Here is a 17,757-nt window from a genome sequence, read left to right on the forward strand (position 1 = left end):
CATAAAATCTTTTAAATTTTAGTACCAAACCTGTATTATCACCAGCTGAATGTACTGTGAAAATAACATTTCATTCATAGAAATTTGTGTAATTGTGTTTCGAATATTACATGAATTTTTCTTAAAATCCGATATAAAAATGACTTTTTAAAAGAAAATGACATAGGCGGTCAAAAATTTATTATTTTCATTTTGAGACACTTTCCGTCAAACAATGTTATTAAAGTTCACTTCAGTACCATTTTACTTAAAAGTGTAGGATAGAAAGGTAGGACTTTGGGAAACACTGGCCTATAGTCAAACATTAATTACAATTAATTTTATTCAAAAGTTAGTCTTTTAGCTCCTGACTATGAAAGATGGGTACATCATTTACAGAGGTATTTTGTTCCCTTATAATTTTGCTTCCTTATATAACATTTCTTCATTTATTTTTGGGTTGTGGCTTATCTTAAGCAAGTTTGAGTATTTAAAATTTACATATTCAAAATGCTGTAATATATATATATATATATAACTAAAATTAAACAATAAATTATGCCATGAACATAGTATGTCAGCTGAATAAGTCTTGATTGGGGGTTTCCAAATAGTGCTCTGTAAAGAGATCAGTGGCTAGCAGATTGTTTAAAACCTCAATATGATTGAAGAGGGGATAGTGCAAATAAAAACTAGATGTATTCACATAGAACATTTGCTGGTACCTCTTCAAATGCAACTTACCCATAATCTCTTCTATTTTGAGTATCGTGAATATTTTCAGTGAATATACATTTCAGTGAATACATATTAAGATTTGAATCTTAGTATCAATGCTATTTGAATTTTTTTCTGATCACCTTGCTAAAGAGAAATCCTGGAGCTCTTCAACTTAGATTGTTCAAAATGTCAAGCAGCCAATCAAATTATGCATCTGCAAATCCTTTGTCATAAATGTGTCTCAAGATTTAACAAAGTTTTGAGTGGAAATATTGGGTTACAGTTTTGTAACAATGCAAAAAGTTGACCACTCAAGCTTGCCATTGGTCGTTGCTCCTGAAGTTTGTTGAATACAGCCCCATAGAGTACAGTTCTGAGTTAAAAGTACTTAATCCTGCTATGAGATTACAGTAGCAGGCACAGTAATAATTTGCCTTGCAGCTTTTTGAGAATTTTTTTGCGGGAAGATCGTTCACCATAAAATTTTTTCACTAGTATTCATTTCATTTTAATAACAAGTAAATTACAGGGCCACAGACTGTATTTATCTCGAGAGAGAGAGAAAGAGCTTCCACTGTTGCAAATTTTACAACGTTAAACAAAAGAAAAAAGAACAATCCAGCCCCCCCTGAAATGATTGGATTGCTAATGACCCTCCCACACACACACCAGCCTTGCCAGCCTCTGCAGAAAAAGAATCCTACTCTATCCATAAAAAGCATACACAGCCAATTTTTAAATTCATGGGGGAAAAGAGATGAGTTGGCTGAAGGGGTGTGGACCCAAACTAAAAACTGATTAGGAAGTTATATAATTAAAATCAGAAGAAGTAATTGCTGCATGAGAAAATAAGGTATGGTTAAATTTGAAAAAAAAAAAACAAAAAAAAAAAACATTCTCAGGAAGAGCTAAGTGACGAAAAATATTTTTGCTTGTCTATTTTTTTGACATTTTTGTGTTACAGTAATCTTAATATCTAAAATGAAATATGATTTCACTCACTGGGACACAGAGTCCCTGATCACTTGAAAACATAAAAAAGATAAAAATTCATTAGATGCTGAAGAGTTGGAAATCAACTGATATTCATAACTCAAACTTGGACATTCTAGTCACCTGAATGAACTATATCAAGTGCAATATTATGGGTGTGGGAGGAATTTTTGGTTACTTCCTCGGAGTGATGCTGACCTATTTGTGACATAGTGAGGAAAATGTCAATTTAGCGATTCTGTAAAAAATCATATTTTTAAATGCAAAAGTGTATAATCGTACTAAATAAGGTTGGAAGGTATGCACAACCATTGGATGTTCTATTCCCCTTCCCTGCTTTCAGTTTTCCTATTACAAAGGAGGGAATTTTTCTTCTCTTTTCTCCCTCTTTATATTTGGGGAAGCCTCCTCTTATTTTTGTAGGCAATGCCATTCATCATCATGGATCATCCCTTCAGAGAGAGAAAACATACTTTTTCAGGAGTGGCTGTAAAAAATAAGGACCCCTTCCAGAGGGGAAGTAAAAGTCAGGAGTTTGTAAGGATGTACGAACCCTGCACTACAGTTCTAGGTTGTATGCATACATCCAGGATTTATAACCTGTAATCGATGCTGGCAACAGACCACTATCATCCATACCAAGGATGTCTGCCACAATAGTGGGGAAAACGTATGTGAATAAAACCACACACACACACACAGCCTAAAAACTAAAATTTGTAATAATTTGATTAACTTGAGCCATTAAAGCTTACCACTTCTCGTCAACATGGCTACATTTTGCATGTTTGCACTGCTACTTCTAAACCATGCATGCACCTCGTCCATGTTCCTCTGCAGAATTTCCAATGAATTGGTACATGTTAGAATGTGTGTGTGTAGTGAACCTGACGTGAAGTTTGTTTCGGTGTAATTCTTGTTATGTGTAGTGTGCTGCCATCTGACAAATTTTTCTAACTATGAGTGAGGTGTGATGATAGAATAACTGTACTGTTTTAGGCCTGCTGCTCTCTGTGGCAAGACTTTTTAAAGGGGAGATTAGATTGCATTTGCACCTTCAGCCAACCACCACTGGTTGAACCCAGGTCCTTGCGAGACGAGTCTATCATGATGACCACTCACATGTTTGCACAACAGTTCTTTTGCAGGTTTTCTCTCACTTATCTTATTTTCTAAACTCTTATCTAAGCTATTTATGGTACCTGATTCCAAATGTCACTTCACAGGAATGGGGGTATATTTACTGGAGGAGGGGGGGGGGGTTGAGTAGATAGAACCGCTCACAACCCCGGACTGATGCAAAGCACCTTACTTCTGTTGGGGGGGGGGAGGTGAGTAGGTTCTAGCTCAGCAAGACATGTTTTGATGGGCAGCAAATTTAGGGAATGAATAATAAAAAAAATAGACTGGAATGGAAAGAAGTACCAGAAATCTGCAATCCTCCAAAGCATAGGGAGCAATATCAATTTTCACCAAATTTTTTATGCATTGTGGGCCATGTTTGAAATAAAAAAACAACATGGCCCGTAACAGCTTGTTTTGAGATACGTTTTAACTCTGCTTAATTAGCTTCACTTTGCCTCATTGCCTTAGCTATATTCTAATGTTATGCATAATAAGGGTACAGATATAGATAATTTAATAACAGAAATCAACATTAAATTTTTGCCATAAAAGAACTTTTTAAACACCTATCTGTTATGAAAAGAGTACAGCAGATGGTTTACATCAACACATATATAAACAGTTGAAAAAATTTTTGAAGATCCAGAATCTCATCTTGAATTGAGGAATATCAAATAGTTCTCTAGTTTTTCCTTCAGCTTTTATGTTATGGTCTATTCAAATTGTATATTTTACATGAAAAAATACACATATATTGTCCCAAATTAATTCTGTAGAAAGCATAAAATTATTTTACAACCATATTAAGTATTTACTCTTTGTATAACAGTGACTTTAAACAATGCATGCAATCAATATGTGTATTTTCAATGGGAATTTCTATATCAATTTAATTGAAAGCAATATTTGAGGTTTTTGACGTGATGGTTTAAACCATCAAAAACCTGCCAACCCTGGCTTCATGATGTAAAAAGTTTGGAAACCACTGATATAAATCAAAAGTAGCAGAACAAAACAACATAATATATACTACTCTTTGTTGCCAATGGGAAAAAACAAATCATTTAAAAGCTCTTGTTTTTTTTTCTAAGTTACTTTGAAAGAAAATTACACAATTTAAATTTTGAGAAATTATTTTGGTTTGTAGAATGTTCATTTTGAAAATTTGCACATGTAGGCATGATATATTTATTTAAAATATATTGTTTCAGCTCAGTAAAGTTGCATTAAAAATTAAAATAAACTTTTGTGACATCTTATCCTGATTTGCAATACAATACTTTCAATAATAATAAAAAAATAGCAATATGCCGTGATAAATTTTTTCCAAGTGATATTTGAACTTTTCATTTTTAGATTCAAAATAAAATCTATTTGAATAATTTAAAAATTGTGTATCATGTTCCTTGGCATTTGTAATTTTAATGAACTTCCTCTGATTTTTATGGAAAAATATGTGTCACAATTTAAAACATTCAGACATTCAACTCTATTTGGTCTGCATTCCAACACTGGTTTTCACTATAGAACCTGGAATTTTCATGATTTTTGGACCATTCAAATTTGAAGCTGGTATTGCTGCAAGTAAAATCAGTTTATAACTTTTTTTTCTTTTTTTTTTTACACTGGCATTTCTAATATCATACAAATTATTTTAGCAACAACCTCAAACATTTTGATTTTGTTGCTACAATTAGTTACAGTACTTTGAAACTCCACCAACAGTTGCTGAAGATACTTCTGATTCCATGCACCCACACAGCCATATACAATTTCTCTGCCGCACTAACAATGAAGATTAACATGCTAAAGGTGTGATACCATGAACTTATTTCTCTTTTGAAATTGTAATATTTCTTTTACAAAAGTGCCTGTGTAAATTTAATGACACATGGATAATTTTTATAATAAAAAAAAATATAGTTTGAGAAAAGAAACAGCAACTAAATCATCTTTCAAATATAGAAACTGTAGTCAATACCCTTCAAATAATTAGTCAACTATTTTTCATGACATCAAGCAAACTTATATATTTTCAATTACATGCAGCAAAACATAACCATGTTTTCTCGCTACATCTAAGAAAAAGCATATCTGCACAATAATTTCAAAAGCAAGACTATGAACATTTCTCTCATGGTGGAAGTTCAGATTTTTAGGGCATAAAAACTGTGATAGGTTTTTTTTTTCTTTGAATATATAAATCTTGTATAATTTTTTTAATACAAATCTTTTGGGTACAGGCAATATAAAATATTGTTCAAAACAATATTTTATTCCCATTCTGAAATAGAGATGGGGGGGGGGGAGGATGGGTCATTCAAATAAAAACTATGCATTAGAACTCAAGATTATAGTACTATTTATTTTCAATTAAATTTGCCCTGATAACAAAGACTCGCATAATTCACACTGATTTGAATTGAGTTTTTAAGTGACCAGAAATGAAATATCAGTTTTCTTTCAACTATATAATTCATAACTAGTTCAGTTTACTTAGATTTAGAATATTGTTTTCACTGAGAGAGCTAGGAGAAGACAACATATATGAAAAATAAAAATTATGCCTAAATTTTGAAATAGATTGTGTAACTTCCTAATTGGAATATAATAAAAATTTTATAAAAGCGCATGTGTATTTTGGTTACTGGCATCCACAAATGAATTATGTATATAGTACATAAAATAAAATTCAGAATCTTGTTGCTTTGCTCACTATTTTTTGACAAGAAAAATGAAGTTCAATACATAAATAGCAGAAATTGTCCTATACTCTCCGTACACAGATATCACACATCGAATGCTGAAGTCACATTTGACAATAAGGCAGATGATAGGCTGCGTTGAGCAAGCACAATGGCTGCTCATAATCTGTCAAAAATTTATAGCAATGCATATTTTGAGCAATTATGATAAAAAGGTATACTTTTATCACAATGACAAACACTTGTAAAAATTAGTAATTTAATCACTTTTATTTGTGATTGCAGTTTAGCACACACCTCCTTAATACAATGGTTATAAGAACTGGTCATCAGGACAATATCATGCAAACACATAATTTGCAGACAAAAAATTACCCAATCTGCTTGAGCTACTCTGGACATTATCCGTATTACAGTTTCACATGCAATCACGGATCCATGTGCATTTTTTATTTCTTTCAAGCTCTTATGTAGCAGAATGCATTGTGAGAAATCCAGTGAAAACCTGAGTGTTATAAAAGTAGCTTTCTTTACATTCTTCAAATTACTTGATCACCCTAGATCTAATCTTGGCCTATAGTAAAGCTTCAAAGGAGGATCCTGTTTGAAAAATATGAATAAAAACATTGGATTAAAGACATTCATGAAAAGAATAATTACTAAATACAGAAATACTCTAATTTATGCAAGATAACTCTGGGTTATGTCATTTTCTGTGGGAAATGTCGTGTCTTTGAATTAAATCGTCATGGGATTACATGTGTGCGATGGAAATGAGTTGATCAGGATACTACACGTAACCAAGCTAAGCTGATTTTTGAAAGACTAAAAATATAAGCTGGGGAAACAGACAAAGGTGAAACCTAAGCAGTGATTTGGAAATTAAATCCAGTAGTTTAAGTAACTGCTTTCATTTTTAAAACATCACTTCATACCCAAAATCAAATAATATATTGCCACTTTCGAAACAAAAAAATTGGTTTAACGTGATACACACTATTTATTGACAATACACCAATTGTCAATAAATAGTGTGCAGGTGATAGTGCTTTCCAACTCCAAGAACAATTAACTATGGAAGAGAAATACTAATCTTTTCCCATTATTGATACTGTAGACATATTCCTATACTACTCAAAAGGGTGGGGGAAAATATACAGTAAAACCTCGATAAGTCGTCACCTCATGTTATCGAAAAATTACGACAGCATAAGCAGAGTGACAATTTAAGCGAAGTGCTGTGAGTTCCAATGTGCAATATTGTGAAAATTGTGTAAATTTAAATATAACATTTATTAAAATATGAATTAAAATTGCAATATTAATAAAATGATTGCAAATGACAAAAAATAGACATTTTTACCTTTTTTGAGCTCTTATTACTTGACTTATTATGGTAAAATATACTGGTACACTGATTTATACTAGTAATTTATAATTTAGACTAATCAGAGCAACTTTTAGAATAGCTATCTTTTCTTCACAGCAGAACTATTGCTCAATTTTACATGTACATGAAATTTAATTTTAGAGTTTTAATTCTCCATCAGTAGTTCATATGATACAGCTACAAGGTAATCCTAGTAAAATTTATCAAGGTAACCTTGAACACAGAGTCCACTTTTGACATGAGGGGGCCCTGGGTAGGGAAAAGCATGCATTAGAAGACCTCAACTTTAAAAAAAAATGGTTTTTAAACAAAGATATTTTGTTTAAATTTGAAGCCCTAAATTGGTAGAGCCCATGCAGAAATCAGCTGTAGTTTGAACAGTCCCCCCCCCTAACGTTTCAAAAACTTTAGTTGGTAAATGGACTTCTCCAGCATAACTTTCGTTACTTGAACTGTTCCATTTTGGTACATAAGGCTTTTATGATGACTTTTAAGCATATGGCAATGCTGTTAACAAGCTTTTTTTCTAAAGGGAGCCATAAAATTAATCTTTTCCTCTCTTTCAAACTTTTCATAGCGACAAGTTAACTGAAATTAGCGGTGACTAAATGAGGATTTAATAATATTGTTGTCTATGAAATTAATACGGGCCTAAAGAAAAACGCCGACTTACCAGAGTGACAACTTAATGAGGTTTTATTGTATATATTCGAGTCTCTCCTCTTATTGAAATGTTAACAAAAACTGGCTCTGTCTGCTGGCAAATGATGACATGGGGAGGGGGGGGGGAAATAGAAAATATGTTCTTAAGAGAATCAGAATTCAAAAACTCTTTGGGCCAGCCGTTACCAAAATAAAAGGGTTCTAAGGAGGTGAGATAGCTCATAATTGCCAAAATACAAAGCATCAAGTAAGGCGAGATATCTCATAAATGTGACTGAGAAGGTGAATCTGTAAAGATTAACTATTAATTTTTACAGATTGATCAGTTAATTATGGTTGATCTGCGAAAATTAACCCAAATATGGAGAACACAAGGTACACCAAACGTCAAGGTTTCCAGATTCTGAAATGAGTTGACACATGCTTATACCCCTTGGTAATGACACACACACTTACCTCTGTTTACAACTGATGATGCCATAACACAAAGATCAACTATAGTTTCTTAACCAAAACTTAACTGCTATGTCTATTTTTTTTCTGTCTGACTGCCAAATCATAATTGCAATATGTATTTCTCATGCCCGCAATTATGAAGCAATCTTCATCTTTCTCACATGATCACTCTCGAGTTAAAAAAGTATACATATTAGTCATAAAAATAAGGGCATGATATTCAGAATTCCAGAGAATTGTAATATTTCATATTTGAACGCTACTGCATCAAAGTTCGTGATTATGCATAAAATTGATTTGTTCAAATGTCAAAAATATGCCTCTAGTCACAAACTTATCTCACTGGTGTATTCAATTTAAATGCAATGTTGTTGCATGTAAGTTCTTATGTAGAATAATTTAATAACAATATTTCAAAGGAATCCCACAGTAATAAAAAGAAAAACAAAGATTCATCTTCACACAAGGTCAAGGGATATGGCATATATGAGGAAAGTCAGTTGATCAAAGGGGTGTGCCAGTCTGGCAAAGCAGTGAGTCAAATAAAAAAACAGGTGAGTAAATCTGGCAGAGCGATGCATCCAACTGATGAGACAACTAAGCAAAAAAGCAAGACCTGGTGGAGATGGCTCTCATCGAATAGAAGTCTAGATTTCAACTGTTTATTGTGACCTCAATATTTTGACAAATTGCTTCTGAGCTGGAAGCACAACTAGCACTCATGCTAGCACAGAAAAGCAGCCCAGCAAGAATGAAACCTTTTTACACTTACTCAAGTAATTTGAGTATCTTCACACATCTATTCTGATGATTCGCATGTCAGCAGGAATTCCCTCTTAACCTTTTCGGACATGCTACCCTTCAAAGTTGGAATTTAAAAAAATAATAATTGTAGGCAGTCTATTCAGGACTAGAGGAGTATGCAGGTATAATTTTGTAAAGATTGCACTTAGCATTTTAATTTTGTGGATGTGCCCAAAGAGGGCATATCTAGAATTAGGGATAAGATTTTAGGAAGGCTTTTAATGTAAAAAGTTAAAACTTATACATAATAGATTAGTGTACAGCCAACAAAATAACAATTTTTTCCCAGAAATCTTTATTCTTTTATTAATCTTTATTCTTTATCTTTTTGAAAATAAAAGTTTAAAAAAAAATAAACACAGACAGAGGCAGATTTAACTGCGGGTGCATGCCCAGGGCCGCGACTCCTAAAGAACTCCGAAAAACACAAACTTCACACTTTTTTCTAATTTAGGGGGCAGAATATTTTCTTTTGCGCCCAGGGCCCCGACTGACTTCAATCCGCCACTGGACACAGGCCAAAAGTATGGATTGGCTTGTGTGGTGCTGTTATCTAGTGTTGACAAAGAAGGTTCAAAGTAATCTCTAAACTAATTTTCATTTTATTTATCGTTTATTTTCAGTGTTTGAAAAGGGAATTCTTTGGAGTCTGAAAGGGTTAACTAGCAGCGCCAGCATAACCAGAAACTCCTTAAAGCAGACATAGTGTCATTTTCAAGTGGTGTTATGTTGTCTATCATAACATTTTATGGCAGATTTACAATCTTATACCAGGCATAGTCACATTACTCTCTCCTGAAAAGCACATGTACCACATCTTGCAAAAGTGTTTGCTACTTACATATGATCATCAAAGACCAAATCATGATTTACCCGGAAAATTCCTTCACACCCAATATTGGAAAGTTTTCTTGCCCCTTATACACTATCTACCAATAAGTATTTGGACACCTGTGATAGAAAAGAAAAACTAACTTTATTCAAAATCAATAGTTGGTAGAGCCTCCATCAGAGGCAATTACAGCGTGAACCGTCCGGGGCATACTTTCCACAAGTCCTTGTGTGACGGCTAGTGGTATTTTCTTCCACTCGGCTTGGAGAAGACATGTCAGTTCCTTCACCGATTTTGGACGGGTAGGGCACCCCTTAATTCGGCGATCCAACTCGTCCCAGAGGTTCTCGATAGGGTTCAGGTCTGGGCTCTGGGTAGGCCAGTCCATTCGATGAACCCCATTGGCACCATACCAAGCCTTGGTTAACCTCGCATTATGACAGCTGGCATTGTCGTCCTGGAAGTAACAGGGGTCCACCCCGTAAAACTGCCACAACGTAGGAAGCACATTGTCATCCAAAATAGTGCAGTAGGCATCGGCGTTGAGCTTACCATGAATGGGGACCAAGGGTTCCAGTCCATACCAGGAGAAACACCCCCAGACCATAATTCCACCTCCGCCGAACTTGACTGTTGGCACAATGCATTCTGGCAGGAGACGTTCTCCAGGCAGACGCCAGACCCTGCCATCCGAATGGTAGAGGGTGAACCTTGATTCGTCGCTCCAAAGAACCCGTTTCCACTGATCTACGGTCAAATTTCGATGTGCTTTGCACCACATTAACCGAGCAACGCGGTTGGACTTTGTGATCAAAGGCTTATGGGCAGCAGCACGACCATGAAAACCAATCAGATGTGCTTCCTTACGGATGGTATTCATTGAAACAATACTCCCGGATGCCTGTTGAAACTCCTCGCGGATGAGGGCCATCGGTTGGGTGCGGTTCTTCCGAATTTCTCTGGACAGCACTCGTCGGTCTCTATCTTCCAGTTTCATTGGTCTGCCGACTCTGGGCAAATTCTGACAATCACAGCTCACATTCCACTTCTTAATCACATAGGCCACTGTTGATTTTGGGTACTTCAGCTCGCTAGATATGTCCCTTAAGGATCGGTCATTTTTGTGATACCCGATAATTATACCTTTCTCGAAATCAGAGAGCTCCGAACTGCGCGGCATCTTGCATGCGACTAATGCCGATGTTGTTTCCTACACGATATATACCGGCAGAGGGCGTGACGTATCTCAGGACCGCAGATATCGTCATTTGCATAGGTGTCCAAATACTTATTGGTAGATAGTGTACAAGCAAATACAATTGGCCATCCTCACCACAAAATGATATCAAATTCCATTATTTTGTTTAGTATACATTTCATTTCCAACATCAATCTGGTACAAAATTACCAAAGATCATATTGGAAACGAAAGGAATCTTGAAATCTTTAACACAAGATAAGAGGCATATGCTATGGCCCTAACAACAATATTGAAATCTTATCCTAAAAATTTAAAAGCACTTGATTGTACAGTATCAGATCATTATCAAAAGACTGACACAAAAGAAGAGAAGCTAATAATATTAAGAGCTAGAACTCATGTTAATGCTGAGTTTTTTTTAGATTTTGTACAATTTCCATAGAGTAAGCCACGTTCTACATGATAAGGGCACATGAACTCAGAACGCACATATCTTCATAAGCAAGTGGCAGACAAACTTGTGGAACTGCACTGCCCATCTTTATGCTATTTTTTATTATGTTTCTCATTAATAGCAACTTTGTAAGTATCATTTTGCACTATCGGGGTGTCTACCATGCACCAAAAGCAAAATTCAGTGACTTTTTCTCCTTGATAAAATGAACCATGTTGGACTATTTTCTCATATCAGCGGTTCCCAAACTATGAGTCATAACCCCTTAGGGGTTTGTGTTAATAAAACAGGGGGTCTTAATAAAATGGCGGGAATTCAAGTGAATTTACAAAATAAAAAATTTAATAACAAATCAATTTTAATCTTTCTCAACTTTCGGCGGGGCACAATGATAATGCCAATACATAGTTTGATTAACCAAATAAATCTTTGATGCTGGGTGGGGGGGGGGGGGGGGGGGTCAAACTTCATGCTCCCATTTATCTTTGCCCATAGGAAGCACTGTCTTACAGCATAAACAGAAAGCAAATTTCTCTATCAGAGTCAAACCTTGTTACTGAGAAAATAAGAGACTGAGGAAATTTTATTGAGACAAATTTCTTGTTATTGGATAAAGTTTTTAAAATAAACTGTAATGAGACCCAATACATGTTTCACGTAAAGTAATAAAATGTGTTAACTCATTTTATTTACAGTTTATTTTCAGTGTTTGAAAAGGGAATTTTCAAACAAGGAAACACCTAAAAATACCATTGAAACAAATACCATTAAAATAAATATACCATACGCAAAAAATACCATTGAAACAAAAAAGGCTTTCATGGCCATTGTGTAAATTAGAATTAAGTTCGAGTTTTTAGGTTTTTCGACCGATGTGAAGTACAGTTTTTGTCTTCCAATGTTTCGTTTGCACGAGTAGCGAACATTTTCAAGAATTACGCAATGGCGGGCAAAAGGCTACTACTTATGCCTTCTCCCTGCCTCGTCGGGACTGGTCTGTTGAGCCAGTCTGTTTTCCCCATTGATAGAAGTTTTTCTAAGAACTCTGGATAATGCTTGGATTTATCCAGATTGCAATCTCATTTTTAAAATGGGAAACCAAGCACTGTTGATTTTCATCCTCTCTTCCTTTATGTTGAAGCAGTTCTTGTGCTTTCGAATTTCAATTGCTTCTTTAAAAATATGTGGAAAATATCTCATCATTAGAGAAGCAATCGAAATTCGAAAGCAAAAGAACTGCTTCAACAGAAAGGAAGAGAGGATGAAAATCAACAGTGCTTGATTTCCCATTTTGAAAATGATGAGATTGAAACCCAAGCATTATCCAGAGCCCTTAGGAACAACTTTGGCCAATGGGGAAAACAGACTGGCTCAACAGACCAATCCAGACGAGGCAGTGCGACTCAAGCAGGGAGAAGGAGTAAGTAGTAGTCTTTTGCCCGTCGTCACGTAATTCTTGAAAATGTTCCCCACTAGTGTGAACAAAATGTTGAACGACAAAAACTGCACTTCACGTTGGCCAAAAGAACCGAAAACTCTTAAACTTAATTCTAAAAAATACCATTACTCAACTGAACTACTTACCATGTATCATATAATGTAATTTTATCAAATACTATTTGTAATCAATATATCAAGTTACTATGCTTAGGTTCAATCATCACTGCAATAAAGAATAAAAATTTGGGGTTGTGACTATAGAACCAATCTACTATTAATCATAAGATATAACTAAACATAAGTTATGATGTTCGATCATAATCATCCAAAAAAGGTTTTTGAATTTCTGCGTTATTCAAATTCAATTAATAATCCTACTGTAGAACATATCCTAGATGTCGACAATTGGTTTTCCACAAATTGGTCTTCTTCCAGCAAAAAAATAAATATTTGTGTTCTACAAAAAACAAAATGTCTTTGAGAAAACCCGGTGAAATATATGAAATTCCTCTACACAGAAAGGAACTATATTTCGCAAACATTTTTTCTATTTAGCACCTAAAATGTATATAATACATTACTTCATGATTTTCTAACCAACACTCATACTGTGCATTCAAAAAAAAAATTGTTTCAATATATATCAACCATTTCTAATATTGAAGTTCATTTTTAAAATGCAATTATTATTTTTTGGCTGTGCCACTGGCAATCATGTTTTTATATGCACGATTTTCCTATTTTGTGTAACACTTGCTGCTTTAAGTTGTTGTCTGATCATACTAGTATTTACACATTGAATTTTTAAAGAATGTTCCATGTAATCTATAATTTTCCACTGATTAATAATTTGCTATATAACATTGTTTAACTCAGTTCCTGCAAAAAATACCATTTTCAGAGTGCTTATAGCTCCTCGAAGGCCAGCAGGAAATGGCCAAGCCGAACATGCAGTTCAGAAGACTAAGGATGCTTTGCGATATATTGTGACTGGGATGTCTCATAAACGTTTAGCTCAGTTCCTTCTACAGCAACACATCACGCCATCCTCAGTTACAGGCCCAAGTCCAGCCGAACTTCTAATGGGGAGGAGGCTAAGAAGCTGTCTGGACAGACTGCATCCAGACTTTGTTATAGATCAACAGGAGTAACAAAAATCTCTGGTTGGACAACGATCTGTTCGAAAATTCGACGTTGATGATTAAGTATATGCTAGGAACTATTCTAGTGGTTCCAGCAACGATGGCCAGAGAAACGGGTTCGGTTTCCTACCAGGCTACTGCTGAATCAGGAGAAGTGATTAGACCTCACGTGGATTAACTATTCAAGCATGACCTACCACCAAACCTACAATAGTGCAAGCTGATGAGGACCTTATGCCGGCTCAACCAGAGTCATTGCCATCCCATGAATCGTAGGAGCAGTCCAAGCTTGTCGATATGGCATCTAATCTACAGGAGAAATCGCGGATTTCTGAACTAGTGCTACGACCTAAACGAACTATCAAAAAACCATCCAGGTTCAAAGACTTTGTGCTGCTGTAGCCAGAGAAGAGGGGTGTTGTGATCTGCGATGTAAATCGGATGCTGGCAATATCAATTCGCCATGACGTCATCAATCATGAGCGACCCACGTATATAGAGGAAGATTTCCTCCATGAACACACACTTAGTTCTACCTTCGGTTCGATATCACGGCGCTGTGCTCTTGTGAAAGATGTTTTAATCTTAACTGTTTTTGTTATGTTTAGTTATGTTTAATTTCATTGAATAAATTAATCTTAAAACCTCCTCTCTTTTCCACCTCTTAAAAAGCACAAAAGTCCGAAAATTTAGGATGTAGGCTACATTGTCTTATCAGAAAATGAACTGGTTCTGCAAGCAATGTGTTTGTCTACTATTAAATAAGTTACATCTGAGGTTTAGGCTGATCGCAGCTGGTGTTGTTAATATTCAACAACTTATACCAGAACGTCTTTTTGAATTTCAAATTAGAATATTCTAATACTTAGATTACAATCTTGGATTTTATTTGTGGCAAGAAATTCATGGTTTTAAACAAGTAATAACATTGAAGAGATCATATACAGTGAATCCCACTTATAGCGTTTTCCAAAAATCCGTCATGAAGAACGTTGTAGGAGGGAAAACACTTTAAACAGGAAATTTCGATGAGTGTTAGGAAAAGTTACAATTACGAAAATAAATCGTACTAAGCAAGAAAACTTTCTAAGTGGGAATGTTATAAGAATATACTATAGTAATTTTAAATTAATCTACATTTTAAAATAGAGTTCTAACGTGTTTTTAACATTTATCTTTATATTTGTGAATCCCAATACTTCATTCCTTTACATCTATTAATTCACATTAATTAAACCAAAACAGCAATAAAAGATTCAAAAAATAATTAAAGTTACCTAATTGCAACATATATTTGATAAAGATGATGAAACGCTTTGAATATGATTCAAGCCATGCTGAAGTGTAAGCAAGTGGACCACGCTAATTATTAATCATTTATAAATTTTGGCAAAATTAATTAAAATGCAATTCCCTCTCAATAGACAGTGTTTGATTACTAGAGCACAGAAGTTCAGGCAAAATACCTTAAATGCCTTTTTTTTTTAACTTTTTCTGTCATAAATGTCTATTTTAGCATAGTTTTAAGTTTATTAGTGCATTTCAGAGGCTATAATATGCAAAACTTGGCTATTTTGACAATTGAGAACAAAAGAAATGCTTTTTCAAGAAATTTTGCATAACTCAGTATTAATTTTCATCAGAAAAAGTTCCCTCTACCCTTTCGGCTCCATTTAAACGCGAAAGTGATATGAGAGATAGGGAACTTGGTGTTGCCATGAGTTAACTTTACTTTGGCCAGATGTTAGCACATATGGCCAAATAAAGATAACTCAACTTAGTTTCACGGGCCCCAAAGTAATGAATTTATTGTATGAAAAAAAAAACGACGGACAGAATTGTCCTGCCCCCTCCAGCTGGAGCCTTGTCTGCCCCACCCTTGGGGGAGGCATGGGTGTTTCAGATGAATGCAGCCCATGCTAGAAAAGCAGAGGAAAATTAGAAGTTTTTGCTTCTCCACATGCTTCACATTGTATGTCTCTCGCTCAGGCATTGGGCTGCATTGCATATGTATAGCTGACACGACTGTTCCAAGAGGTCATCAGCTGACGTCATGACTCACCCAAGGCATAGTAGAAGACAGAGCTCTGGGGACCCATGTTGTTTTGATTTGGTTTTTTTTGTGTTTTTACATCATAAATGCACTGTAAACAACCATGGATACTTATTTGCATACATATTTTTTGGTATTCGATTAAATTGACTAGAGTCACCCTCAGGGGTGTGCGATAGATGCATCACACAGGGCCTCACACTTGGAGGAGTTCCCCATATGTGATCATGTTAAAAGCAAATTTTTTACAAGAACAAGGTAGCTGTGTTTCAACTATAGAAACAATTGTGATTATTCCAAATAAATGAGAATTATTTGCAACTCAAAGGAGCTCTACAGATCATTTTCTCTTTGGGCTTCGTGTCTGTTAATGGTGGCCCTGGAATTGACCTGAGGGACCTCAAATATTTTATTTTGGGCTTGAAATCAATTTAACTCGGATAATAGTGCAGTTATTATAAATTTTAATTGAAACAGACGGATTAAGTGCAACCAATTTTTCAGCTAGTTTTTGAACCACCTTAATACCTTAGTTTTTAGTTATTTTTCCTTCCATAAATTATATATATATATATATATATATATATATATATATATATATATATATATATATATATAATTTAAAAAAAACCTTTTCGACAATTTTTACTGCCTTACCTTCTGGGCTCTATTGATTACGATCTCAACTATCAACACGTTCCTGAAATAATGAAAAAATGAGTGTAATAAAATGAGTTCTTTCTGAACAATTTTTTCCCCTTCAAGATTTATGTTTGTAACTCAAAAAGTTTATACTTAAGTTGGGAAGCGAATGCCTAATATTTTTTTGGAGGGGCTACAAAATTTTTTTGCACCGGGAAGCAAAATTCCCAAGCTCAGTCCTGGGTGAAAGACAAGCTCAAGTGGGACATGAAACACCTTACCAGCCTGGTCATATCTTGAACCATTTTTGAATTATGGTGGATACTTCCCATTATGGGGAAAAAAGTGTCAAATCTGAAAAACCTAATTTTTTTTAAGTTTTCGAAAGACCTACATGCAAACTAAGCACATATATGAAAAAGAACAGGAAAAAGCCCATAAAGTGACACCAATTCCATCAAATTATTTCCATCAAAAATTCCTCGAACACCCTTCTAACCACAATAAGTCAAATTTACCAAAAACTTGTCTATTGCACCAGCTTTTTAAAGAGCCTACAATAAGCTATGTCGGTGAACTAGTTCAGGAGAAATTTAGTCTTTTGTTTGCAATACATCACTGAAATCTGCGTTTGTCAAAGTAATTTTAGTAGGTTTCAGCGACAATTCAATTTTTCACTTCACCAATCTCACAGTGCTTGAAGCTTGCCATTAAATACAGATTTTCTGTAGATAATGTCACCTCTCTGCAGAATGTCAGCTTACACAATTTTTTTCCTTTTTAAAAATAAAATTGTCACCAAAATCTGCAACTACCAATTCCGAATTTTGGTAAAAATATCTACTTCGATAAAAGATGTAATTTCAGTGATGTATTGCAAACAAAAGACTAAATTTTCCTGAACTAGATCACTGATATAGCTTATTGTAGGCTCTTTCAAAAGCTGGTGCAATGGACAAGTTTTTTTTTTGTAAATTTGACCCATTGTAGCTAGAAGGGTGTTTGCAGAATTGGCAATTAAAAAATTTTGGGACAATTCAATTTCGAATTTTGCCGATCTTTCAGTGCATGTAGCTTGCCATTCTAAAATCCAGATATTTCGATGAAATTAGTGTCACTTTATAGGTTTTTTCTGTTCTTCCCACATGTGTGTCAAGA

At 34.8% G+C, this 17,757-nt stretch overlaps 1 protein-coding gene across 1 annotated transcript in view; it reads right to left on the reverse strand.

The window, feature by feature from the left end:
- Nucleotides 1-4,345: 4,345 nt before the first annotated feature.
- Nucleotides 4,346-17,757, reverse strand: part of l(3)73Ah (polycomb group ring finger 3-like lethal (3) 73Ah) — a 107,694-nt gene continuing 94,282 nt past the window's right edge. Inside the window, exon 9 of the mRNA XM_089239423.1 lies at nucleotides 4,346-6,122. Within this exon, the coding sequence (XP_089095549.1) occupies nucleotides 6,075-6,122 (48 nt within the window). The 3' untranslated portion in view covers nucleotides 4,346-6,074. The remainder of the gene's footprint in view (nucleotides 6,123-17,757) is intronic.

The sequence above is a fragment of the Pholcus phalangioides genome, unplaced genomic scaffold, assembly GCF_987345545.1.
Source record: "Pholcus phalangioides strain wild (caught in Gottingen) unplaced genomic scaffold, Ppha-v1.0 ptg000011l_1, whole genome shotgun sequence".
Taxonomy (NCBI): Eukaryota; Metazoa; Arthropoda; class Arachnida; order Araneae; family Pholcidae; genus Pholcus; species Pholcus phalangioides.